This window comes from Magnolia sinica, chromosome 10 (genome assembly GCF_029962835.1).
Source record: "Magnolia sinica isolate HGM2019 chromosome 10, MsV1, whole genome shotgun sequence".
In the NCBI taxonomy this organism is placed as follows: domain Eukaryota; kingdom Viridiplantae; phylum Streptophyta; class Magnoliopsida; order Magnoliales; family Magnoliaceae; genus Magnolia; species Magnolia sinica.
Window position 1 is genome coordinate 86027020 of NC_080582.1, and position 27152 is coordinate 86054171.

General features: G+C 40.3%; 2 protein-coding genes across 2 annotated transcripts; one reads left to right on the plus strand and one right to left on the minus strand.

The window, feature by feature from the left end:
* Nucleotides 1-1188: 1188 nt before the first annotated feature.
* LOC131217280 (uncharacterized) lies at nucleotides 1189-13529 on the plus strand. The gene is made up of 3 exons (XM_058212189.1): nucleotides 1189-1413; nucleotides 10952-11152; nucleotides 13356-13529. Exons 1-3 carry the CDS (start codon nucleotides 1303-1305, stop codon nucleotides 13389-13391), a joined length of 348 nt encoding a protein of 115 aa, XP_058068172.1. The 5' UTR covers nucleotides 1189-1302; the 3' UTR covers nucleotides 13392-13529.
* Nucleotides 13530-20499: 6970 nt separating this feature from the next.
* Nucleotides 20500-26793, minus strand: LOC131217281 (F-box/kelch-repeat protein At1g51550). The gene is made up of 2 exons (XM_058212190.1): nucleotides 26347-26793; nucleotides 20500-22270 (listed from the first exon to the last, which is right to left on the minus strand). The coding sequence occupies exons 1-2, from the start codon at nucleotides 26723-26725 to the stop codon at nucleotides 21300-21302; spliced, it is 1350 nt and encodes a 449-aa protein (XP_058068173.1). The 5' UTR covers nucleotides 26726-26793; the 3' UTR covers nucleotides 20500-21299.
* Nucleotides 26794-27152: the final 359 nt, after the last annotated feature.

Sequence of the window (27152 nt, forward strand, 5' to 3'; positions counted from 1 at the left end):
TTACCGTGATGTATGTGTTTTATCTACGCCGTCCGTCCGTTTTTCCAGCTCATTTTAAGGCATGAGACCAATATTTAAGTATATCCAAAGCTCAAGTGGACCATATCATAGGAAACAGTGGGAATTGAAAGGCTACCATTGACAACGTCTAGGGGGCACGGAAGTTTTGGATAAGCTGATATTTGTGTTTTCCTTTCATCCAGGTGTTTTTGACCTTATGAACAGGTTGGATGACAGATAAACATCACTGTGGGCCCTAGGAAGGTTTCAACAGCGGACATCATTATCCCTACTGTTTTCTGTGGTGTGGTCCACTTGAGCTTTGGATATGCTTCAATTTTGGTATCATGCCATATAATGAAGCGGAAAAACGGATGGACGGCATGGATAAAACATATACATCACGGTGGGCCGCAAGAGACTATCTCACCACGCTATAGCTGTGAGCTCCTCACTGCACAATTCGCGACCTAATCCAACGGCCTACCCAGCGCGTAAAACACGCAACTTTGTGGGGTCCATCACGTTAGATATGTCAAATCCATTCCGTCCACCAGATGAAGGCTCTTATTTAACAGTACAGGTTAAAAAGAAGCTTATAAAAAACTCAGATCGGGCCCACTAATGGGAACAGTGTAAATTGGCCTAAAATCTCTAAGTTCACACAGTGTGGCATGTCTGAGATTTTTATGAGGCTGATTTTCGTATATTCCTTCATCCTAGTGAGTCACACCTGATGAACGGGTTTGATGAAAGATAAACACAATGGTGATCCCACAAAAAAACCTACGGTTGTATCCCATCCCCATTATTCCACTGTGTTGTGCCCACATGAGATGTCGACTTGGCTGAATTTTGGCCCGAGGCTCTAGCATCGAGGAGTGCACCTGATGGACGGTCTGGATCTCAGACAAACAACATGGTGGGCCCACTGAGCTAGGCTGATTCCTGTTCACAAACACGCATCGCCCCAGGTTGTTTTTTTTATATATATTTATTTTAAATAATGATAATAATATTTTGTGTTGTTTGCGCTAGACGAGATCCACAATGGATACTGCATGATTAACGGCATCCTGCAGCCCACGTGTGCACCGCGAGTAAGATTTTAATCATACTCGCGCGAGTAGGCATGGCACCACTCGCTCATCCTCTTTCAGCCGCTTCACTTGGCTTCGATACTCTCTCTCTCTCTCTCTCTCTCTCTTTTTCCCTCAATTTCATTTTGAAAGCTATCCTTACCCTTCACCCCAACCTGAGCACCATCACCCACAACAGCAGTTACTGCTAAAATACGCCAGGATGCCCACTTTAAATCTGTACACCAACGTCCCTGTGGATGCTGTTGTGACCTCTGACATACTCAAGGATGCCACCAAAGCCGTTGCAAAAATCATAGGCAAGCCAGAATCTGTAAGTAAAACCCTTCATCCTGTCTCCTACTTTAATACTCTGATAGAGTGCGATGAATGATACACAGGCAGTTAGAAATTACTAAAAATTTGCATATTTGGAACGCAAGTAATACAAACTAAACCGTCAAAAATATGGGTACCAGTTTTTAGATGTATTGTAACTTGCATTCAGCCAGATAACTCCCTTTTTTATTCCATCATCATCATCATCTCTCTCTGGGTTTTTCTTATAGATGACATTTGGGTTTTTTCTTTCAGCAGTTATTTTGTAAGTTGAAGGTTGTTTTGCTATGTTGGTTTTCTTTAGAAACTCACTTTTTATGGATATACCCTTTTCATTTACTTTTGACACCATCGTAGTAAAGGAAGTGTGCTAGTCTAACAAGTGAAAAAGATACATGTCCATCCTTTTCCTACTTTGATTTTTTCTTTTTTTTCAAACCTTCAAATGTGTTTTCATTAAGTAATTATCCTGCAATTTGGATGTTGCCTTGCTATGCGGGTTTTCTGAAAACTGATCCTTAGACTCTCAATTTTTTATGTATACACCCCTTCATATACTTCTAACACTATCATAGTAAAGGAAGTGTACGAGTCTGGGTGCGTTTGGATGCCCTTAAGTTCTTTAAGGGCCTGTTTGGGAGCGTGGATTTGGAACCCCCTGGATTTGAAATCCTCCTATTGTGTTTTGCACCTTGGATTGGGAGTCAACTTTAATCCAAAAGTAGCTATGCATCGTATGTTTATAGGGGCTTGAATTTAATTATTAAATCAACTTTAATAACTCTAATTAGTGAACATATGTAATGTTTAACACAATGGTTGCAATCATTGTTGTTGAATCGCATATGCGATCATGTGCACATATGTGATCGCGTATTTTTTTTTTTAAATATATATATATATATATATATATATATATATATATATATATATATATATATATATATATATGGAAAAATTCAAAAAATTGTAAAAAAATATAAGAAACTGAGGAGAACTTTTCTAAGTTAATAGATAACTAATTTTACATATTTAAAATACATTTGAGAGATAAAATCAATTAAACAATGAATTAAACATCAAGTCATCCACATTTAACAATATAGTTAACAAGTCGTAACAGCAAAATCAACAAGCTATTTATTTATCATGGTAGAAAATCAACAAGTTATCTTCCTTGAAACTTGAAAGTGCTTGAATCTTGATCTTACAACTTCCAAGAGAGAGGGAATGTAAGAGAGAGAGAGAGAGATTAAGATCACTTGGAAGTAGGAAATGTTAGACAGGCCATATGCCTTGCCTTGTATAGCCGATTCTATAGATAGACGATGTATAAATAGAAGATTTTGTATTTATCATTTTACCTTTCATAGTCGTTGTAGAACTCTATATATTCAACCCTTCAGGGTTGTCTCATATATACAGAAAAGCAAAGGAGAATCATTTTCCTCAAAGCCTTCATTGTTTTTACTTTGTTTACATGGTATTAGAGCAATACCGATCTTAATCCAGCATCTTCTTCATCACTGGCATCACCGTCTGTCAAATCCGGCACTCCCCTGTCAGATCCGGCCCTCACGAAGCTCGTCCGATTGTCCCAAGCTCTGTCCGCACCAAGCTCTGTCCGATCGTCCCCTGCGCACCAAGCTCGTCTGATTGTCCCAGGCCTGTCCGCATGCCCTTGCTACACATCCCCTGCGCACGACCCTGTGCACGCACCTGCTACACATCCTTGCGCACGTCCTTGCGCACGCATATCCCTGCTACATCTGATCCCTACTCCCTCTTCTTCTCTTACTGCATCTGCATCATCTCCTGCTGCATCATCTTCTGCTACTTCCGCTCCCTACTGCAGCATCTCCTGCTACACCTACTGTTGCACGTCCTGATCTGTTGGTCTATTGCTCTTTTGTTGCTTGCTGTTCTGATCTGTGGCTGCAAGGTACTTTCTTCTTTAACATCGTTTTTATCTCATCCTATCTATGGATAAAGCCTCCCATACAGAGGCCCCACGTTATGTTTCGATGGCACCAACTACAATCTATGGGCCATCCACTTTCAAAGTTTTCTCAAGGGTCGAGGTTTGTGGGGAACTATCCTCGCTTCCACCGATGCAGACAAAATGGCTGATTGGGAAATGAAAAATGAACGGATTATTACCGGGATTCTTGATTCGGTCGATCGATCAATAGCTGTTGGCCTCACGTCACATCGCACTGCTAAGGCTATGTGGGATCATCTCCAGACAATATATCAACAGAGTAATGCGGCTCGGTTATACCGCCTGGAACAAGATCTGGTTCACCTTACTCAGGGTGATAAAAGTATTCAAACTTTCTACTCTCCAATGGTTACAATTTGGACAGAGATGGCTATGATGGATCCCGAATTTTCAAATGACTTTAAAATATTCCACACAATGCGCGAGAGTACGCAAGTTTGACAGTTTCTTATGAAACTGCGTCCGGAATTTGAGCATTGCAAGGCTGCTCTTCTGAACCATAGCCCAACTCCTTAAATGAATTTGGTTATTAATGATTTACTAGCCGAGGAACAATGACTGCAGCTCCTCTCTCAGGGGACATCTCAGGGAACATCTGACTTGACACTTACTGTATCCACCTCTGCACCAAACTGTGGTTCCACTACTTTAACTTGTCGCTGCTGTCACGAAGTAGGACATGTCGTCGCTAAGTGCAAAAATTGGTGCGCGTATTTTCGAATGACTAGTCATGGTATTCAAGACATGGTGGCCTGGACATGGTGGTCGAGGTCGTGGCCGTGGTCGTACTCTTTCTGTTACTTCTGCGACTACTTTTTCCTCACCTTTTGTTAGTGATATTGCATCCACTGGTTCTGTTGAAGGTCTTTCCTCACCTTTGACTCTTGCGATGCTCCAACAGATCGTGCAGACCCTTTCTGCGACCGATATGTCAGGTATCACCTCATCTTCTCCATGGTTCTTCGATTCCGGTGCTTCAAATTATATGACTGGTGATGTATCACATCTCCACAATACTCGTCCCTACACTGGCAATCAGGCTATTTCTACTGCAGATGGCACTAAACTACTCATACAGTCCGTTGGTTCCTTAACTTTCTCTCCTTCTGACCATCGCCAGTTTACCCTTCATGATGTGTTTCATGTCCCTAAACTCTCCTCAAATTTAATTTTTGTCGGTCAACTTACATCCAATAACTACTTGGTCATCTTTCTTCCAAATTGTTGTTTTGTGTAGGATCTGGCAACAAGGAAGGTACTTGGGAAGGGTGGGCGGCATGGATGTTTGTACATGCTGAACTTTCACCCATCCGTTACTCCAGCTCGTTGTTTCTTCTCTCCCTCTTCCTCAGATATTTATTTGGCAAATAAAATGTGGAAACTCTGGCACTTTCGCCTGGGTCATCCACATTCTGATCATTTGATTCAACTCTTTTCTTCTGGCATGTTAGGGAATATTTATCTTAATAAAAGTGATTTGGATTATTTTTGTTCTTCCTGTTGCCTTTCAAAAAGTAAGTGTATTCTCTTTCCTCTAAGTACTACAAAATCATCATCTATGTTTGAACTAGTGCATACGGATGTCTGGGGTCCTTCCCCAATAATGTCTCTCTCTGGACTACGATATTATGTTATATTCATTGACGATTTCACCCGTTACACTTGGATTTGTTTTTTGCACTCTTAAGTCATAGGTGTTTGAAAAATTCAAAATATTTCATTCTATGGTGGACACTCAATTTTGAGTAAAAATTCAAACTCTCCGCTCTGACTTAGGGGGAGAGTATCTCTCCACAAATTTTCATACATATCTTCAAGGTCATGGGATTACTCATCAAATCACCTGTTCAGATACTCTACAACAGAATGGGGTGGCTGAACGAAAAAATCATCATATTGTTGAAACTGCCAATACCTTAATGACAGCTATGAGTGTTCCTCGTTCCTTTTGGGCGGAAGCTATGATGCATTCAGTCTACTTAATTAATCGGTTGCCAACCAGTCCTGAATAGTAAATCTCCCTACTTTGTTCTCACCGATTCTCTTCCTACATATTCCACATTTCGTGTTTTTGGTTGTGTATGTTATGTTCATCTGACATCACGTGAACGTAACAAACTTTCTTCAAAATCAGTAAAATGTATGTACTTGGAATTTAGAGAAACTCAGAAGGGTTTTCGTTGCTATAACCCGGTCTCTCGTCATGTATGGGTATCACGATATATTGTTTTTCTTAAGCATATTGCCTTTCATTCATCTGTTCCTCCTTCGCCCACACCAATCTCTCCTGGTCTTTCTATGTTTCTTGACATTCCGGTTGCGTCAAGTACACCTCCTTGTCCATTGCAGGTTTATTCCCGACGACCACGTACAGATCCATCACCTACTACTCTCCCTACTGTACCTGTAACCGATCCAGATCCTATCTTGGTACGTCATTCCACTCGTGAACATTGACAGCCTGATCACTTAATATACTCTATGTCTGCCATGAATACTACCCTAGATACTGTATCTATTCCTACTTTATACCATCAGACAACCAGTCATAATTGTTGGAAGAAGGATATGACAGAAGAACTTGTAGCATTGGATGATAACCATACGTGGGACATTGTTACTCGACCTCTTGACCACCAATTTATTGGCAGTAAATGGATTTATTCTGTGAAGCTCAAGTCTGATGGATCATTGGATCGATACAAAGCTCGGCTTGTCGCTCAGGGATACAAACAGGAACACGGAATTGATTATGATGAGACATTCGCTCCTGTGGCCAAGATGAAAACTGTTCGCACTCTTCTGATAGTATCATCAGTTTACTCTTGGCCACTCACTCAGATCGACGTGAAAAATGCTTTTCTTCATGGAGACCTCCAAGAAACAGTATATTTGAAACCTCCTCCTGGATTTTTAATCTCTGCCGATAAAGTCTATCACTTGAAGAAAGCTCTATACGGTCTCAAACAGGCCCCTCGGGCATGGTTCCAACGTTTTCATGATGTTGTTATAGGAGCTGGTTTTACTTAAAGTGGTCATGATCCATCCTTATTCTTACGCACCTCTGAGCATGGAATCGTCATTGTTCTCGTTTATGTTAATGACCTACTTCTGACTGGTAGCGATAATACTGGCATCTCGCCATTAAAGGAAGTTCTGAAGTCATCCTTCAAGATGAAGGACCTGGGTCATCTAACATACTTTCTTGGACTTGAATTTTCGCGTACTATACGTGGAATCCTGGTCAGTCAGCATAAATATACCAAGGATCTTCTCGCCTTGGCCTCCTTAACGGATCAGAAGACAGTTCAGACTCCATTGGAACTTAACGTTCAATATGGCCGTGACGATGGTGAACTTATTGCAGATCCCACATTATAGCGTCGTTTGGTTGGGAGTCTGGTTTATTTAACAATGACTCGTCCTGATATTGCCTACGCGGTCCAAGTTGTCAGCCAATTTGTTTCTGCTCCTCGAACTCTTCATATGACTGCAGTATTGCGCATCTTACGGTACCTACGTGGAACTCTGGATCGATCTATATTCTTCTCCTCCACGGCTTCTCTGGATCTTCGTGCTTATTCAAATGCTGACTGGGCCGGTTGTATTCCCACCCGCAGATCTACCATTGGTTACTGTGTTTTTCTCAGCACTTCTCTCATCTCTTGGAAGTGTAAGAAGCAGGCCACTGTTTTCAAATCAAGCACGAAAGCCGAGTATAAAGCAATGTCAGCAGCTTGTGGTGAGATTATCTGGTTACATGGACTTCTTTCTGACTTGGGCGTTCGTCTACAAGATCTTACTCCACTCCATGTAGATAATCGAAGTGTCATTCAGATTGTCTCTAATCCGGTTTTCCATGAACGGACAAAACATATTGAAGTTGACTGTCACTTCATCCGCGAGAGTTTCAATCCCGGCTCATTTCGCTACCACATGTCGCTTCCTATGATCAAATTACCGACATTCTCACGAAGTGCCTCACTTCTACACGGCACTCATTTCTAGTTAGCAAACTATTACTTGTCGATGACCCGCATTAGTTTGAGGGGGGATGTTAGACAAGCCACATGCTTTGCCTTGTATAGACGATGTATAAATAGAAGATTTTGTATTTATGATTTTACCTTGTATAGTCGTTGTAGAACTCTATATATTCAACCCTTCAGGGTTATCTCATATACACAGAAAAGCAAAGGAGAATCATTTTCCTCAAAGCCTTCATTGTTTTTACTTTATTTAAAGAAAATACAAGAGAGAGGGAGATTAAGACCACTTGTAATTAAGAAACGCAAGAGAAAAATAGAGTAAGAGAGTTTTGGAGTGAGAATATTACAAATAGAGGAGATCTGGAAGCCTTTTTATAGACAAAATGTTATTTTTTTGCAAAAAAATAAAAAAATAAATAAAAATTCAATGTGCCATAGCCAATATGCGATCGCATATTTTCGCATATGCAACATATGCGATCGCATATGTGCCAGATCGCATATGCGATCGCACATGACAACAATGGTTGCAATAAGCCCACTGAAATATATGCTTTGCCCGAAAATGATGAAATTCTAAGTCTCGGATGGGATGTCCGAGTGACTAACCAACACTTTTTAACTGTTGATTTACGTGGACAATATTTGGACGGCGCCGATCTTCATATTAAAGTAATTATAGTGATGCAATTGATAATCGAATTGTTTTGGGACATCATTAGTGGGCCATGTGCCCAATAGAATAATAGTCCGGTGACATACATGTTACACATGCAACTATTTGAAGGATTTTAGATGTAATCCAAGCTCTCACCGTGGATTTCAAACCTCCTCTTCCCAATTACTTTATGGTGCCAAACAACTGGGGGATTTGAAATCCCCCCAAATCCTTGGTGCCAAACAACCCTTGAGTTGTAAGTAACTTATAGGTAAGTTGTAAATAACTTACATATGAAGGTAACTTACAGGTAATCCTATTTGGATGTGAGCTATAAGTTACTGACAAGTAAGTTGGCTTTTGTATTTGGATAACTTGTAAGTTAGTTACAAGTAAGAAGCTATAATTCACACCAAGCAAAGCTTGGAGTTAGGAATCGTTCCAAAATCTGATTGACATATAAAAAAGCTTGGCACAAAGTATGTTATTTTGTTAAACCCATCTAGATGAATAGTTGAGCCAATTCTTAGACTAAACTAATCATCAAGTGGGCCCATGTATTCAAAATACCAGTGATGTGGAACAATAACTTGAGGTAAGCAATAAGGAAACTTAAAATTCGTATTTTCAATCCAAAATATGTTTACAACACTGCAAGAAAGAGAAGCATACAAACAAGCTATATTAACAAAAAAAACCCATTTAGGAATAAGCCTTCGAAATAAAAATTCAGTAACTATTCAGCAAGTGGGGATCAAATATTTGAACAGTTAGAAATTGATTTCCAGCAAGTTGGAAATGATATCAGCACTTGAGAAATAAAGAGAAGATGCAGCTGGACAGTTAGAAATTAATTTCCAGCAAGTTGTAAATGATCTCAACACTTGAGAAATAAAGAGAAGATGCAGTTCTATATCCAAGAGAACATGAGTTAGAATCTTGAAATAAAAATCTCATATGCACACAAAAGTTAGAATCTTGATTGCTTATGGCCTACCACTCATCCATAATGGGGCCCATATTTTCAACAGTTTGATAGATGGAAAGAAAATAAAAATAATACTAACAGAAAGAGCAATGGTCGTGATTGTGAGGCCCGCCTTGATGTATGTTTTATATATCCATGCCATTCATCAGTTTTTCCAGCTCATCTCAGGGCATGTGCCCCAAAATGAAGAAGATCTAAATCTCAGGTGAGCCACACCACAAGAAACAGTGGTGACTGAATGCCCACCAATAAAAACTTCTTGTGGGCCACAACAGTTTTGGATCAACCTGATATTTGTGTTTTCCCTTCATCCGGGTCTATGTGAGATTATCAATAGGTTGGATGACAAATAAAAATTACAATGGGCCATTGGAAGTTTTAATGGTGAGCGTTCAATCAGCACTGTTTCCTATAGTGTGGCCCACCTGAAATTTGGATCTGCTTCATTTTTTGGGCCCATGCCCTAAAATGAGTTGGCAAATATGATGGACGGCGTAGATATATGCTATGTGGGTCCCACTGTCACGGCCTCACCAAATCGGGTTTGATTCAAATGCAAGAACAGACACTGAATCAGATGAAAAAGAAAACCAAAAAGCCCTACCAGGGCAAGCCGAGAGAGAGAGAGAGAGAGAGAGAGAGAGAGAGAGAGAGAGAGAGAGAGCTTGGAGCTTCTTCAATGACTGATAATGGAAGTGTGTTTCCCCCCTCTTCCCCTCTTTTCAATAATAAGACCGTTGGAGCCTCAAGCCATTTAAGTTTTTTATAACTTTTGCCTGTAACTTACTAACAGGTTGAAACCAACTTACCAGTAAGTTTTCTCCCCCAAACACCACCTGTAACTGACTTACTGGTTAGTAAGTTACATTTTACAGATCTTACAGGCATCCAAATAACACCTAAGGCTCCGTTTGGATGCCCATGAGTTTTTTAAGTTGTAAGTAACTTACAGGTGTAAGTTAAAGATAATCATGTTTGGATGTAAGCTATAACTTATAGGTAACTTAGTTTCTGTATTTGGGTAACCTATAACTTAGTTATAAGTAGGAAGTTGTATATTCACACCAACCAGAGCTTCGAGTAGGGAATCATTTAAAAATCAAATTGACACATTAAAAAGCTTAAATAAAAATTATTGAGCCCATCTAAATGAATAGTTGGGCAAATTTTTGGGCTAAACTAATCATCAGTTGGGTCATAAAAGTTGGCCCACGTATGCAAAATACTTACATAAAAGTGGGTCACGTATTCATTAGCTGGAAATTGTGTTTTCCTTTCATCCAGGTCTATGTGACCAAATCAACAGGTTGGATGGGAAATAAACATGACAGTGGCCCCCATAAAGTTTTTATTGGTAAGCGTTATATCACTACTGTTTCCTATGGTGTAGTCCACTTGAGAGTTGGATCTTCCTCATTTTTGGGATAATACCCTAAAATAATAATTTGAAATAGATGGATGGCATGGATAAAACACAAATCATGATGGAGCCCACAGAGAACCATCAAGTAGCAGTCGTGGTTTGGCTTCTGATGTTACGGGTAACCAAGTGCCTATTGTCGGTGCTCCATGAGCCCCTTGTTGGAGGTAGTTTTCTTTTCAATTGTGTTTCTGTCATGGTACTTCAATCTCTGATGGTTCTGATATCAAGAGGTGGGTTTTCCGCATGTTCTTTCTTTAGAAGTTATGGCAGTTCTGTGTGTTAAAGGTTTCTTTTTGGATGTGGGGCTTTTCATCCAAGTTGGGTTGGTGTTTTTGTTACTGGCTCGTTTGGGTTCTTTGTTTCATTCATGATGATTCACTCATGATTAAATCACTCAAAAGAGAAGCTGATCTTTCTTTCTTTAATGTTTCTGTGTGTGTTGTTTTATGATTTTGAGTGATGTGGTTGTTCAGTATGTGATGATTTTACTGAATGGAGGAGTGCCCATTGCATTTGCAGGAAGTGAAGAACCAGCTGCTTATGGAGAATTGATATCCATTGGGGGGCTTGGCCCGAGTGCTAATGGAAAGCTCAGTTCAGCAATCGCAGAAATTCTTGAAACCAAGCTTTCCATTGACAGCTCCAGATTTTATGTCAAATTCTATGATGTTCAGGTGCGCTAGCAAATTGTGCTTACTTTCCTTTTTCCCTCTTTTTTGTTTTTTTAATGTTCCTTGATGCCTGTCTTATTTGTATGCTTAAGGTATATTTTGTAGACGGCTCCAGAAATTGCATGTAAAATGCTCATAAATGATTTCACTTGATGTTACAAGTGACAAGGTTCTGGCCTCGTGATGATCTATATAATTCATCTCTAAAATCTCCCAGCTAGCAAGGTCATGCAATGTGCATCTTCTATTATCTTGATGGGTCTTAACTCTTAAATCCTCATATATGTTAGTTTCATGATTTTATTGCCTTTTCCTGCAAAATGATGGATTCTCAACAAATGACATTAATTTCAGTATTTTTTAATTTCATTATCCATTTATCTATCCATGACTCCCATTTGCGAAACAGTCAGCGTCTTCATTGGCTTTTGTTGGGGAGAATGTCAGGCAGTTAAGGAACATGTTTATAGGATGAGCAGAACTGAAATAAGGTTGTTGAGATGGACGAGTAGAAAGACAAGGAAGGATAGAATTAGAAATGAATGCACTCAAGGGAACTTAGGAGTGGCATCAATAGGTGATAAGATTGGGGAAAGTGACTTGGATGGTTTAGCCATGTGCAACAAAGACCAAGAACTGCACGGGTAAGGAGTGAATTGAGGGGAAGGCCGAAAAAGACAGGGATGGAGGTAGAAAAGATTTGATGACCATGGGTTTAATTGAGGATATGGTCTTTGATTGGTCCGAATGGTGGAACAGGATTCATGTGGCTAGCCCCTATTAGTTGGGGTAAGGCTTAGATTATGATGATTCATTGGCTTTTGTAATCATTGCACCCGCCTGCAATGATTTGTTCTTGTTTTGTAATTTCTCTTTCATACCTCTATCCTTGATTGTAGTTGGACCTTATCATGGCAACTAAGCAGATCATACCATCGAAGAATGGGCTTACAATTTTGGGATGAGGTAATCTTTTTGATATTATGGTAGTTCCATTGCCAAACTCATTGGCTACCAAACATGTAAGACAGTCAATCTATCAACATTATAGCATAATGAGCTTGCTTCAAGTTCAACACATCATCCTTACAGCTCTCCTGGTTGCTGTTATGAGCTAACTGGCTCAAGACGTTCAGCTCGTAATTACTGTATTCTCATACTCTCAACCATTTGCAGCCCACATGAAGATGATAATCTCAGTTGAAACTATAGATGAACATTGCACCCTGAAATCGTCGATTCCTTGAAGGCTTGGTTAACTGTCAAATCAAGATCGATTGGATAAAAGTTCATTATATTTATAATAATGGATCCCGTCTCCTATATCTAGACATGTATCAGCTTAAGAAGCACCAACTAAAGGCTATTCAATGCTTGAAATGTCAATGAAGAGGTCCATTGTTTGGCCGGCCAAGATATTCGGATGATCTGATTGTTGGGGCGATGTTAAGCTTGATTGATGTCGTTGCATAATTTTAGTCATGCTCTTCTTGAAACGAGGCATGAACGATTTGGTATACTTGCTATATAGGTCCCTACCCTTGCAGAACATCTTCATACAGCCAATTATGTTGGTTAGCTGTTAGGAAAGAATTGCACTATGCTTTTTCCACGGGGTTGTTGTTGAACTGTTCTCTAATACCTACTTTCATTGCAATTACTGATAATCTTTGATATGCAAGCACTCAAAGACTGTAAACATGGCATGCATTAAATCAAGTGAAACCAAATTGTAAAACCCACTGTTGCTACATGACAGTTCAAAAATCATATTGCTTGAGCAATCCTAACCTCTGATTGGTGGGCAATTGTTTATTGAAATATGACCATTGGATATTTTCCATTTTTAACCGGCCAATAAATGTCCACCAATCTGATAGTCAGGTAATCAAATAAGTGTAATTGGTCCTTGTGACATCTAAACTGGGACCCATAATTTGGACAGTTTAATTTGGATTACTTGTATGCCAAGAATTCAATTTCTTAGTAATTTCTAAGTGCTAGTGTATCATTCATCACACTGCCAGAGTATCAAAGTTTTTCTCATGATATTTTTTTGTTAATGATCTTTTTAAACCTCAATCCATCATGCCAGCATTTGGTGAGATTGCATTAAAAAAGTAAAACAATTGCAATATTGCTTCAAACCTTAACAACCAATATGATTTGCTCTCATTTTGATTCTTCTCACCTTTTTCTTGTGAAGCGTTCCTTTTTTGGGTTCAACGGCTCCACCTTCTGAGCATGCAATAAGTTTGATGCGGACTTCATCGTCTTTTGAAGATGGTAGATGTGCCAAAGTTATTGGTGAATCGTCATCGAACTGTACTTCCTCCATTCAGTCAAGATGGGTTTTTTTCAGGCAATTGTATTTCATGAATCTCCTTGTGGTTATTCAGTTGTTTGCATGAAAAAAAAGAAATCTGTTGTGCTGTTATCGAATTTTAGTCGTCGTCATCAGATTTTCCTCATAATTCTTCAGTCTTCTTGAAGCCATGGTCCCTGGTTCGCACCTCTCCACGGTGGGACATGTGAGCATGCATGAGCCACGCTCCACCTTGTAGATGACCTGGCGTAAAAACCAGTTACATCCAATTATTTATCTGGCCACGTGTAGATGGATTCGGGTTGTTGGTCACCATTCGTTGTTTTTCTACAAGAATGGACCGATCTGATTTTCACACAAAGTCGTCTTCACAAATGGTGCCCATCTTATTCATGGCTCAGATGTCTTGCAGACATGCCAGGTCCACACATGAATGCCAAGGTCCATCTGGAGACGGTGAGTAAACATTCCAGTTCTTGTAACTTGATAATTTTCAGTCTGGCAACAAATATCAAGCTCAATACCTGAATTTTAACATTGATGGTACGTGTTGGACTAAGGATGTCAACTCAATCACATACCACCCAAACAGTTACAAATACATGGAGACGGGGAAAAATCAACATTGGTTTGACTAAATTGCTCAGTTTCAAGACCGTGGCAGTGATGCCATCAGACCCGATTTTTTGAATAGGTGAGAAGATCTTTTTCTTTTGTTTGTTTGATATCCTGCAGATCGTGTCAATTTAATATCTGTGGTTCTTATATGCATTCTCACAAAGCCAAGGTATCTTCTGTAGTCTTAAAGTATGAAAAGAAAGTGGCTTTTCTTTCTTGGAATTACATGCCCAACCTGTATTGTGCAATAGATTGTTCATCTTTGGCTGATCATATATAAAATTCCTCTTTTAAAAATTTAAATTAAAAAAAAAAAAACCTGTATTGTGCAATGGACTTGTCTGTTTTACTTTTAACCCTTCTCCTCCATCCAAAAATGACTTTCTCGAAGCCCCCATTTCGTTTCTGTTGTAGAAACAGAATCCCATGCAATGTAGAAACTGTATTCACTTGCACATGCATGTATCCATGTAGAATCTTTATTATTTTTTCCCCATAGTTTGAAAACCCGAAAACTCGATTCAACTCAACTTGATGTTCATGTGACTCTACTCCATATTGAGTGATCATTCCAACTCCGTAGACGACTCAACACGACTCGGCTGACTCAAACTGAGTCACTCACTAACTGAGTGGTCATTTCAATGTTTAACCAGTGAGGCGTCCATGCAGCCGTTACGTTCTATATTAGTTAAACTACGTTTAACTCTTTTAAAAATCTACTTATGTTTCTAATATTTTCAATTTAGGATGGTTAAATATCGAGTCAAGACGGGTCAAGTCTTTAAGTCACAATGAGTTGAGTTGAATTTTCAGGTTTTTGAACTATGGTTATAACTAGTATAAAATTAGAAAATGAGCTGTGTACTTTTGCATAGCTTGTAGTTCAAAGTGTCTTCTCGTCATGCAGAGGTTGTGCATTCTTTTAGTTTTATTAAAGAACCACCATAACAAGGTGAGTTAGTCGAGATTCCAACCCATAGCCGGAATCCCTCGTGGGCCCCACTTCACATGGGTTCTGCTTCACACAAGCCCTTGCATTAATTACCTTCGGTGAGGAGTCTTGAACACGAGACCTCCCGTTGTGATACCACTTTGATGCAAGACAACTAACCACTTGCTCTAAAAGCTCGAACTAATAAAGCATGATGAATCAATCCATTTATCTCATAGCTCACACCCTACATCCCATGGGTTGGGACCTCAGCCGAACCCCCCTCAGTGGTAGATAGAGTATGTTTCAACGTTGAGGTCATGGATTCAGAGTGCCCATGTGGGGTGTGTTTGTGTGAGAATGGTAAGTTAGTCTACCTGAGTTGCTTCTCTTCCCGAGTCAAGGCTGAGTCAGACTTAGAACCAAGTGTCCTGCAGAAACTGCTTGTAGCTTGCCGAGTTGAGTTGACTCAGTCGAGTCAGCGAGTTTTAGAAGTATGGTTTTTTCCACACTTGATGCTGAATTCCCCTAGTCTGGCAAAGGCCTAAAATGACATTCCATTTGTAACCCCTCATCATCACACCCTTTTCACCCCCCATTAAATGCCATTTGGTCCCCACCACATACCAAATTGAAGTGCCTTTGGCTTTTTTCTCCTGAATTCTTCTGATACAGACCCAAACGCCCTCACTGAAGCAGTTAAATGCAAAGTCAGCATCATGTATAGCTGTTTCAATGGGAAAAGTAGGGTGAATGAAGCATGGCTGCCTGCTGTAGTCTGGCCTGTAGATCTTCCTTGTATTTAGGATTAGAGAAATTGAGAAATGTTCACATCCATATTGATTGTCGGGAAGGTGACTTCTCTGTTAGCAAAGCTACCTCAGATTTCCGTTGTCGTCATGTTTGGATTGTCCAGACAAAACCCATGTTACAAGGATCAAGAAGAGTTCCAGTGGCGCGCATTCATTTTTTTGTGTCTCGAAAGTGAAATGCTCGATGTCTATTAACGAAATGTTGTTTTCATGATAAAAACATTCTTACAATGAGTTAATGAAATGGGGCTGTTCGGAATGGTGGAAATTAGGTTTCAACTATCCAAAGGAAATTGATTTTCTCAAATGTGACATTTTCAACCATTTGCCAAAGCAAAAGCAAATTGTGGAAATCTGTTTTCCTTTCTGCTGTTTACCTTGAAAAAAAGGATCTTTTCAAAAACAAAAAACAAAAAGCAAAAATAATAAAAATAATAACAGTAAAAAAAAAACCCTGAGACATGAAGATTTTTCACATTTGTTTGAGGGAACTCTGGCCCTTTTTACCATTATTGATATTCTTGCATTGCCGAGGAAATCATATATGCTAAAATAAACCGGTCATTTAGGATTTTTTTATTTTTTTTTCGTATTTATACATTCACCTATTTTCTTATCCCTTTTAAATATACTTTTAGATCCTGTTTGTTGTACCGTTTACCATGGTTAATGTTAGTAAATGGATAATAATTATTTATCATTGTGAATGCATGCAAGTTGTCCTTGTGATGTTGATAGGTGTATTAAAATCAAGCCGCCCTTGTGATGTTGATAAGTGTATGAAAATCGAGGATAAAAACGAGCCGCAATTTGTGGGGCCCACCTTAAATGTATTTGTCTAATCCATGCCATTCATTCGTTTTATCAGCTCATTTTAGGGCATGAACCCAAAAATGAAGCAAATCCAAAGCGCATATGGACCACACCACAGGCTATAATGGGAATCAAATGCCGACCGTTAGATACTTTTTGGGGGCCAAGAAAGTTATGGATCAAGCTAATATTTGTATTTTTGTTCATCAATTTCTTTCTGACCTTATGAACAACTTGGATGACAGGTACACATTATTGTGGGCCCTACACATTTCAGCTTTTATTGGAAGACATCATTATCCCCTATGTTTCCTGTGGTGTGGTCCACTTGAGCATACAATCTGCCTCATTTTTGACCCCATGTCCTAAAATAAGCTAGTAAAACGGATGAACAATGTGGATCAGAAACATACATCACTGTGGGGCCCACAGTTTTACATAGGCAATCCAGTAAGAGGCAATTTTGGTTTTCTAGGCACAATTACCTCTATTTTTCCTCTAACCCATATGGGTATGAAAAGTAATCAACATGAAATTACCACCATTGTTGTAAATTATTAAACAAACAGGCCCATTTTCACGTTTGAAAAATACATGTAAATGAGCTTTTGCTGCACTTGGGGCCTGGCCTGTTTAATTTTCCATCTCAAAGGTAAATGAAAAAAAAACATGTAAATGAGCTTTTGCTACACATATTCCAACCAGGCACTGGTGTAGGGTATCCTAACTGTATATCAGGTGAGGCCCACCATTTAGATCATTCTGCAGGCCTCCATTTTATTGACGGAATCATTAGATCCACTGATCAGGATTCTGACAGTCTAACTCAGAGGATGCCGTTTGGCAAAGCTCTCTGGGCCTCACCATGATATATGTGTTTTATTCGTGCCGTCCATCTATTTTGCCAGCTCATTTAAGAGTATGATTTAAAAAATGAGGCAAATCCAAATCTCAGGTGGACCACACCATAGGAAAATAGTGTTGATTGAACATTCACCATTAAATATCAGCTTGATCCATTACTCTGTGGCCCCCGAAAAGTTTTCAACAGTAAGCATTCAATCCCCGCAGTTTCCTATAGCATGGTCCATCTGGGATTTGGATCTATCTCATTTTGGGCTCATACCCTAAAATGAGCTGGAAAAATGGATCAACAGTGTAGATAAAACACATGCATCATGGTGGGGCCCATGGAGCTTTAATGTTGGGGTCACTAGCCAAACCGAGTCCCAACACAGGATAACCAGACTAGCTTCTTTGATCATGTGATTTACTTAGAGAAGGCAATTTATTATAAAAGCTAATTTTACAGGATGATTATAGGACCAGCCATGCTTTATGGGATAAAATATTGGACAGTTAAGTCCACGGGATGAGTGCAATTAAAATCAAGATGTCGATATGAATGAGGGGTAATACATGAGAGGATATAATTAGAAATAAATGCATTCAAATGAATTTAGAAATAGCACTATAAGCAACCAGACAAAGGAAAGTAGATTCAGATGGTTTAGTCATGTGTAACAAAGAACAATTAAAAGTGAATAGATGTAAGGCGAAGGCTCTAAAAGGATAACGAAAAGGCTCAAAATCATGTGGTCGGAGGCAGTAAAAAAAGACTTAATGACCTATGATTTAACTAAAGTTACTGGCCCTTGATAAAGTAGAATGGCAGAAAAAGATTCATATAGCTAACCCTAATTAGTTGAGATAAGGCTTAGATTATGATGATGATCGCAAAAAGATTAAATCTAAAAGGTTGTTGTCTTATTCGCCCGCTGAAATCTCTTCAAATCCAAATTTCAACTTAATACTTTCAAGCACTTAAAAATGAACCTATGTTATTTTTAAGTCTTGATTTACCAAAATTACTCAGGATAAAAGTGGACAATTGAATCAAGTTGGCAGATACTATCGAATCCCGACAATGTGACATTTCAAGCATTAAATGGCGAGATAGGATTTGTGTAGCCCACCCAAGTAGTTGGATAAGGTTTAGATGATGATGATGATCGGTCCAACCTGATCCACAGCTTGGATTTTCAACTAATACTCTCTTTACATGATTTGTGAGTGTCCAGAGAAAATAGTCTCTATCAAAATAATACATTCCCCCATAAGGTAATGGGAGCTGATTAGGTGAGACCCTGGACTCACCGACAAGGGAGCCGCCCTTGCCGTGGGCCCCACATTGATGTACCTATTCTGGGCGCGGATTAGATACTGACAGGTTGAGTAGCGCGACTACTGCTGAAGTGACGTCACCAAGTTCTGTGGGCCCCATCATGATGTATGTTCTGTATCCACGCCGTCCATCCATTTAGAGATATCACTTTAGAGTGAAATCTAAAGAATGAGTCACATTCAAAGCTCTCGTGGACCCCACCACAGAAAACAGTGGGGAGAGTGACACCACCATTAAAAACTTCTAAAGGCGATAAAAGTTTTCCATCAAGCTGATATTTGTGTTTTCCCTTCTTTAATGTCTTTTTTAACGTTTGAACAGGTTGGATTTCGAAAATACATCATGGTGGGCCTTAGGAAGGTTTCAACGGTGGGCAGCATCAATCTTCCCACTGTTTTCTGTGGTGGGTCCACTAAAGCTTTGAATCTGGCTCATTCTCTGCATTAAAATAATATCTCCAAATGAATGGACGTTGTGGACACAACACCTACATTATAGTGGGGTCCACAACTTGGTGACGTCACTTCAGTAGCGAGTCTACCTACTCAACCTGTCAGTATCTAATCCGCATCCCCTATTCTTTATCCACTCTGTCCATCTTTTTTTTTTTTCTCTCTCTCTCTACAGATCATTTTAATGCATGATCCTAGAAATGAAGCAGATCCTATTATCGGGTAGACCATAACATGGGAAATAGTGGTGATTGACCATTAATGGGCCACAAAAGTTTTGGATCGGGCTGATATTTGTTTTTTCTCTTCATCCAACCTTATGTGACCTTATCAACGGATTAGATGGCAAACAAACACTAGGGAAACATTAAGGTGTGCTCTAAGAAGTTTTAAATGCTGGGGCACTCAATCACCACTGTTTCCTAGGGTATGGTCCACCTGAGATTTATATCTTCAACCATGCCCTAAAATGACCTGGAAAAATAAATGGACGGCATGGATACAGAATATATGTATCAAGGTGGGCCCACGGTCTTGGGTGAGACCGGGGTCTCACCTAATCCGCTCCCTACGGTGGGTCCACTAAAGCTTTGGATCTGGCTCATTATCTAAGTAATGCATTAAAATAATATCTCCAAATGAATGGACGTTGTGGGTTCAACACATCATCATAGTAGGGTCCACAACTTGGTGACGTTACTTCAGTAGCGAGTCTCGCTACTCAACCTGTCAGTATCTAACCCCTATTCTGTATCCACTCCGTCCAATCTTTTTTTTTTCTCTCTCTATAGATCATTTTAGTGCTTGATCCTAGAAATGAAGCAGATCCAATTATCGGGTAGACCATACCATGGGAAATAGTGGTGATTGACCATTAATGGGCATTGGATCGCGCTGATATTTGTTTTTTCTCTTCATCCAACCTTATGTGACCTTATCAACGGATTAGATGGCAAATAAACACTATCGAAACATTAAGGTGTGCTCTAAGAATTTTTAAATGGTAGGGCACTCAATCACCACTGTTTCCTAGGGTATGGTCCACCTGAGATTTGTATCTTCAACCATGCCCTAAAATGACCTGGAAAAATAAATGGATGGCATGGATACAGAATATATGTATCAAGGTGGGCCCCACGGTCTTGGGTGAGACCGGGGTCTCACCTAATCCGCTCCCTACGGTTATCTCTTCCTCAAGCATTCAAAGCAGTGACAAAAACCACTTTCACTTTAATGGACGAAAATGAGCCACAACCAATTTCATTAAATAGGATTTATACACCATATATTGAGCTCCATCACTTGGTTTCTATTTACAAACAACCCTACATTCCTTGCAAGATCCAGGACGCTCATCATGTGGGCCTCAACACACACATCTCAGTGACCAAAAAGAAGGCCGATCAGATCATTAAGTGGGCCACATGGCCATTCATCAATCTATTTAACCATCAATCCGCAACTTGACTTTTGGGGCCCACCTGATGAACGGCTCGGATCGCACCGAGGCACACATCAGCACAAGTGGGGACTCTTGCAGCCATCACTACTCATCTACAAAACACTCTGGACACTGAGTTAGTTCTCTTACTCGGTACAAACATCCATAACCATGCACACACCAACTTCCACCTGAATACATGAAAAGGTCATGATCTAGTCCATACGTTTTCGCTATAATTATAGAGCAAACGAACCATGTGGGCCCCACTTCGATGTGTTCATGACACCATCCCTCATTTGACTCAGGTGGGGAAGATGAGCAAGAACGGTTAGGATAAGGGAGGGCCTGCTCTCTCTAGTGTTTCCCTATGGTGTGGCCCACCTGAATTATGGATTGGTATGAATTTTGGGGTCATGGCCAAACATGGGAGGATGTGTATGATGGTTGGAGTGGATGCCATGAACACATCATGGTGGGGCCAACAGAGGTCGTTTGCACTTGATCATTTTCCTGCATGAAATCTTCCCTTTGGCTACAGCACATGTTTGATTTTCTGGTTTCTACTCCTACAACTGAAGCACGAGCTCCAGAAGATACAGCTCCCCATCAAACCTCAGCCCAGCTGATTCAGTTGGCTGCATCACACCATCCACCATGCCGCCGAATATGAATATGAACCGCCCAGATCGATCTGCGCATGCTCTATGGAACGATCGGCAATTCGGCCTACGGCCACTGACCTTCAATCTCTTCCACATATTTCCTGATGATATCATTGAGTTGGGTGCCTGGGGCCGCATTCTAACAGCCGGTATTGCACTGGGATCCAACACCCAAAAGTCATCTTTCCTGTGCCTGTATGAATCTTCGCCTCCATAAATCAGCAGCCGGCCTCCTAAGATAAGTGTCGCTGAGTGGCCCACACGCGGTAGGGGAACGCTATCGGGTACATTCAATGAGTTGTGATGCAGCTCCACCCATTCAGGATACTCGCCACCCATGTCTAAGAGCCAAAGGTCATTGAGCACCTCATAGCCTGTTCCTCTCCCTCCAAACAAAATCATGAGGGGGCCACCGATCCATGTCAGTGTGTGACCTGACCGCGCCGGGGGCGATGGATGGATTACAATCTCATGCCACCTTGCAGATCTCGCACTATCGGATAGTTCCAACAGCCATGTATCACTCAACCTGAGGCCATCTAGTCCAATCCCTCCATGGATCACCATCCTCTTGCCACCTACACAGCATCCAGCGTGGGCCCCACGAGGTGGAGGTATGTTGGGACCCACATCCAACAGCCTCCATGGGAGTTTGATTTCAAGCTTCTCGTCATGCATGATGTGACCAACCCACGTATCATTCTGGCGAATTCCATTGTCATTGATCCCACCGAAGAGAACAAGAGCATCACCAACAACAATACAGGTCTGTCCGAAACGTCCACTGGGGGTGCCTAAATTCGTCTGTCGCCACCTTGGAACCCTCGTAATCTCATTCCCAGCATATGCCACCCACGTGTCATCCAGATGGCGTCCTACACATGGAGAAGAAACAGCAATATTCACTTCTCATTTCATGGAATGAAGGACCAGTCCTGATATGCTGGACAATTAGTGGAAAAAGAGCATGTATCACAAGGTTTTGGCCCGTTTGGATGTACCCAAACCAATCGCAGATCCTCTTTCGGTCTGAACAGATAACAGTTTGAGAAGCTGTGCATTTGGGATGCTCTGAATTCGACAACCTCATAAGAAGCACTTCTGTTTTTTGCACCTTTAAGGAACATCCAACAACTTGACTCAAACTCGATGTTCATCTGGGTCAGGTTGACTTAAAGAATCGACCTGACCCGACTCGATACAGTATTTGATTATTATTAAATTAAAATTTGAATTTTGAATTTAATAGATATTGACATAGTGACATCAGTATTAGTAATATGATACAGAAAATTTATGAAGAATATAGCAGTTTACTTACGGGTTAAGAGCATTGCTCCTTTCTGAAGAGGTTTGGAGTTTGAACTTCGCTACCTGGTTATTCTTTTTAAAATAAATTTTCACAGGTGAGTGACTTGGTTTGAGTCACGTAAAGTCAACTGAGTTATTAGTTGACTCGACAGGGTCTGTCTGAGTCAGAACTGAGTCACACCCAGTTCTAAGTCTCAAAGTGACTTGGTGAGATTTTGCTTGGCCAAGTTTCAAGTCGAGTCAGTGAGTTTTAGAACTATTGATCCCACCACCCATGTTTTTGGGACACCCAAATGCACCCTCAAAATTTGGTACAGGAAACATGCCTAAATTCTCAGTTTCTTGCTTGGATGCACATGTGCTGCATTCAAGCACAAAAGATTGGCCATTCATGGAAGATAACACATGGTTTTCTTGAATCCCAATCCATGTCAGTGGGAGAAGAAAAGGGTGACGAAACAGTAGGAAAAAGCAATGGTTTGTTAGGTCTTATGGGATTACATTTCAAAATGTAGCACTTGAGTTTTGGTGGAAGATAAGTTCGTCATCATCATCTAAGCCTTATCCTAACTAATTGGGGTCTGCAACATGAATCCTGTTTTGCAATTCCACTCTATCAAGGACCAATGGACCATATCCTCAGTAACACCATCGGTCATCAAGTCTTTTCTTAAAACCTCCTCCATGCCCTTTTCGGCCTTCTCCTTGCCCTTTGAGAGTCTTCAACTTGAAAGAACTCACTCCTAACCGGTGCAGTTCTTGATCTCTTTGTACATGGCCAAACCATCTAAGTCTACTTTCACTCATTTTATTACCTATTAGTGATACTCTTGGTTCACTCGGATGCATTCATTTCTAATTCTATCCTTCCTCGTTTTGCAACTCATCCGTCTCAACATCCTCATATCAATTTTGTCAGAGTGGTTTAAGAAGAGTATATGATCGTTGATAGAGTGGAATGGTGGAACAAGATCCGTGTAGCCAACCCCAATTAGATAGGATAAGGCTTAGATGATGATTACGATGGTAAGTTAAAGTGAGAGTCTGATCAGGGAATATCGACGCAATGACCCCTTTAAATTTACTCAAGAGGACTCATGATGAGCTCCATACAAAGGATATTGCGCTCTAGAGCAATGTTTTGCACACATGTTACAAAAGATCAACTACACAAACAGCAGGCCCCGGCTGTATTTATCAATGACCTTGTGCAATTAGTCTGTTGTCACAGGAGCTGAGTCATGTTGCGTATTAGGCCTATGTAACAATATGGAGTTCTCAAATTGTTATCATGCAATACATATGGTTGATGCCTATATTTTGTAGGGAGAATCTCAATATGTTTGGAATGCAATTGTATGAAGCACGAGGCAAAGCAGCCAGCTGCCTATCCTAGATCTTCCCATTTCCAAGAAAATCCCGGTCTCGATCCGATTTAGTATCAAGGTGATTCTGTTTCCGTTCCTATATATATATATGTGTCTGCACAAATTTAAGTGCGGGGGTGAGGAAGCATCTGTTTAAAAATGTTAGCAAGTATCAACAGTTAGAAAGCAGGAATGGGAGCACGAGTACAAAGCATGATTTGGAGTGGAAGTGCCACCTAGTTACAAGGATCATGCAACTAATGTTTGGAACTTAGATGCACAAACCATGAGATGGGAAATGGTGGTTCTCAAAATGTCAAGCCTGTTTGGACTGGTGGAAGGAATCCAAAAAGTAGATTTGGAAAGAAAAATGTCACATCGGAGAAAATTTGTGGAAATATGTGTGGAAAAGAATCATAAATAACCTGTTTGTTTTAGCGTACGTGATTTCCATGGAAATATGTAAAGGTCAATGGTCAAAAATTGACTGTATCTATCAAAGAGGGTGGAAATCTCCTTGTCTTTTTAAGGTTTTTTTTTTAAGGAAATGGAAATGGCCCTTTTTGAGGAAAACCAATTTCCATAGTTGCTTTTTCTCTTGCAAACAGTCAAAAACGAGAGTGAGGATATCGATTTCCTTTCCATGGTTGAATCCTGTTCTCCACCAATCCAAATAGCCCCAAAGTGTGAATCCCTACGAAGCTCTGGGAGTGGGGGTGGGAGCTCGGGGAGAAGATTCCAAGAACCAAGGTGTCATTTGGATGCGTAGTACTAGAACATCATGGATGTTTGTCCCACAGAAAAGACTTTTTTAGGGCAACCAAAACTTTATTTGAAAAATAAATGGGAAAACACACACACAAACAGAGGGTATGATGTAGATAATACCCCAAGACTCCCAAAATAATTCCACAGACCAATCCTCCAGGACCTTGGAAGACCTTTCCCTCTCAATCACAAGCCCTTTAGCCTTTAAGAAATACCACTTCCGATGAGGTCTGACTGGGACCTAGACTCCTTACATGACCATGGTATTGAAGTGTTGGAACAAAGAGTTCAATAGAGGAGAGCACCACACATCCGAAAGAAAGCCAAGAAGCACATCTTGTGATATGCAGATGGTGTCTAGAAAGAACTCTCCAAGAAGCCACTAATACCAAAAAAGAGCTACAAACTACTGTCATTTCTGTTGTTCCTCCTCAGGGTAGGTGAACGTGTCGTGTCGACTACGCCCATTATAGACAGAACTGTAAATGGTGTAAGCAAAGGAAAGCACTCGAATTCAAGAGGTTAGGAGCTTTGCATTGCCCATGAACTATGGGAGGAAGCTCAAAGGAGGACGAAGAAAGGAGCCGTGGAATTCAGAAATTTTACGATGGACCAATGATGAATTATGGTCTTGGACATGTGGCCCCAAGGTTGATATGCACTGCTCCTGAATTACCAAAGCCGCCATTGTCTAATTCCCACTGACATCCAAATTCCAATCCAAAATTCGCATCTCAGATAGATCCTTGATGTAAAATCATCTTTTTGCATTGAGTTTGCTTGCAGTTCATGTAATATTCTAACAGAAATCAATATAAGCATTTGGATTAATTTGTAGATCAAAGAAACAATTCAAGAAATGAAGATTCATGAATTCCGACAAAAGAAGCCATCATCGATATCAAAAAATAAGAATAAAAACAACGAAACTATTCAAACACAAGTCTACAGATTCCAAGATATCAAGCAGATCTCTCAAGCAAGATTCACATAACAACAATCAAACAGACCAAAAAAAAAAAACTTCAGACCACTTTAAGAACCATTCATCCGTAGACATAAAACAACTCAAATATTCCATAATCTGCAAATCCCAAATAAAGACATGATGCCCATCAGCTTCTCAAGCGAATCACTCCATATTTTCAAAGAATTCATGCATTAATAAAACCATTCCAAGACAAACCACAGAAGCATCAAAGGTACCAATACTAACAACAATATCTTCATCAGTTTCTTTCTTCTTATTCTTTTTTTTAAACCCACTTCAAATAACCCTTTAAATAAATAAATAAAACTAGAAACCAATCCAAAATCACCCAAAAAAAAAAGTTATCCAAACAATCAAAACTAGATATAGATCTCACCAAAACTAACCTCCTTCACAAGCTCCCAAAAAAAAAAAAAAGGAAGCACAAACCAATCCAAAAATCCTCAGTACAGCAATAACAACAGCCAAACAACCCAAAAGTAAAAAAAGAAAAGCTGGGTTTGACAGAAGAAACCTCCTTCGCATCCTCCACCAAACAAAACCAAGCAATCAGAGATGAAATTGAGTGAATGGGAGGCTCTAGGCTTTGGAAGGATCCCATCTTTCCCATGCAACCTGATGCAAGAAACACAACCCAGCTGGGAAACCTGCTGATAGACCTTCTTCCAAGGCAATTTCTTGTCAGAAGAGGCCAAAAGGCCATCCACAGAGATATTCCCCCAGTCTCTCCTGCAGATACCTTCCCAGAGCATGTCAGATGAGGCTATGGACTTGAATCTTCTGCAGGTCATGGAGAAGGAGATGATGGAGTCTATGGGGAGGAGCTGGAGAATGGAGACGATGTGGTCATGAGCCAGGTGGGCCATGGAGGGCCTGTTGCTCATGTCTGCCATGAGAGCTTTTTTTCTTCTTTTTTTTATTTTTTTGCTTCTTTCCTTTGGTGGGGGTGCTGGTCTGGTTTTTTATTATTTTTTCATGTGAAAAGAGACATTTTTTTTTGTTGATGATGGTGATGGTGATGGTGGTGATGATGAGACGGATGATATGGCTTGGAAGAGAGGGAAGGAGAGGGCAGTTTGGTCATTTCTGGTTAGAGGAGAGAATAATGCATGAGAGAGATGGGCACAGAGGTACTTTAGTCATTTTTGGGAGAGGGTATTTTGGTAGCTCTTGTCAGTGGAAAGAACAGCAGAGAAAGAGAGAGTGGGAGGTAAGGGGTAGTTTAGTCATTTTAATTAATGGCAATGGCAACTGTGATAGTGATTAACTTCTAGACCCTTGTGTAAGTTTTGCACCATTTAAAGTATGGCGGTGACTCCT

Excerpts from the sequence above, each read along its gene's own strand:
- LOC131217280 (XM_058212189.1), top strand. The coding sequence starts at position 1,303 with ATGCCCACTTTAAATCTGTACACCAACGTCCCTGTGGATGCTGTTGTG. Across the intron at positions 1,414-10,951 it reads TCATAGGCAAGCCAGAATCT|TATGTGATGATTTTACTGAA; the intron begins GTAAGTAAAACC and ends GTGGTTGTTCAG. Across the intron at positions 11,153-13,355 it reads TCAAATTCTATGATGTTCAG|CGTTCCTTTTTTGGGTTCAA; the intron begins GTGCGCTAGCAA and ends TTTCTTGTGAAG.
- LOC131217281 (XM_058212190.1), bottom strand. The coding sequence starts at position 26,725 with ATGGCAGACATGAGCAACAGGCCCTCCATGGCCCACCTGGCTCATGAC. Across the intron at positions 22,271-26,346 it reads TGGTGGAGGATGCGAAGGAG|GACGCCATCTGGATGACACG; the intron begins GTTTCTTCTGTC and ends CTCCATGTGTAG.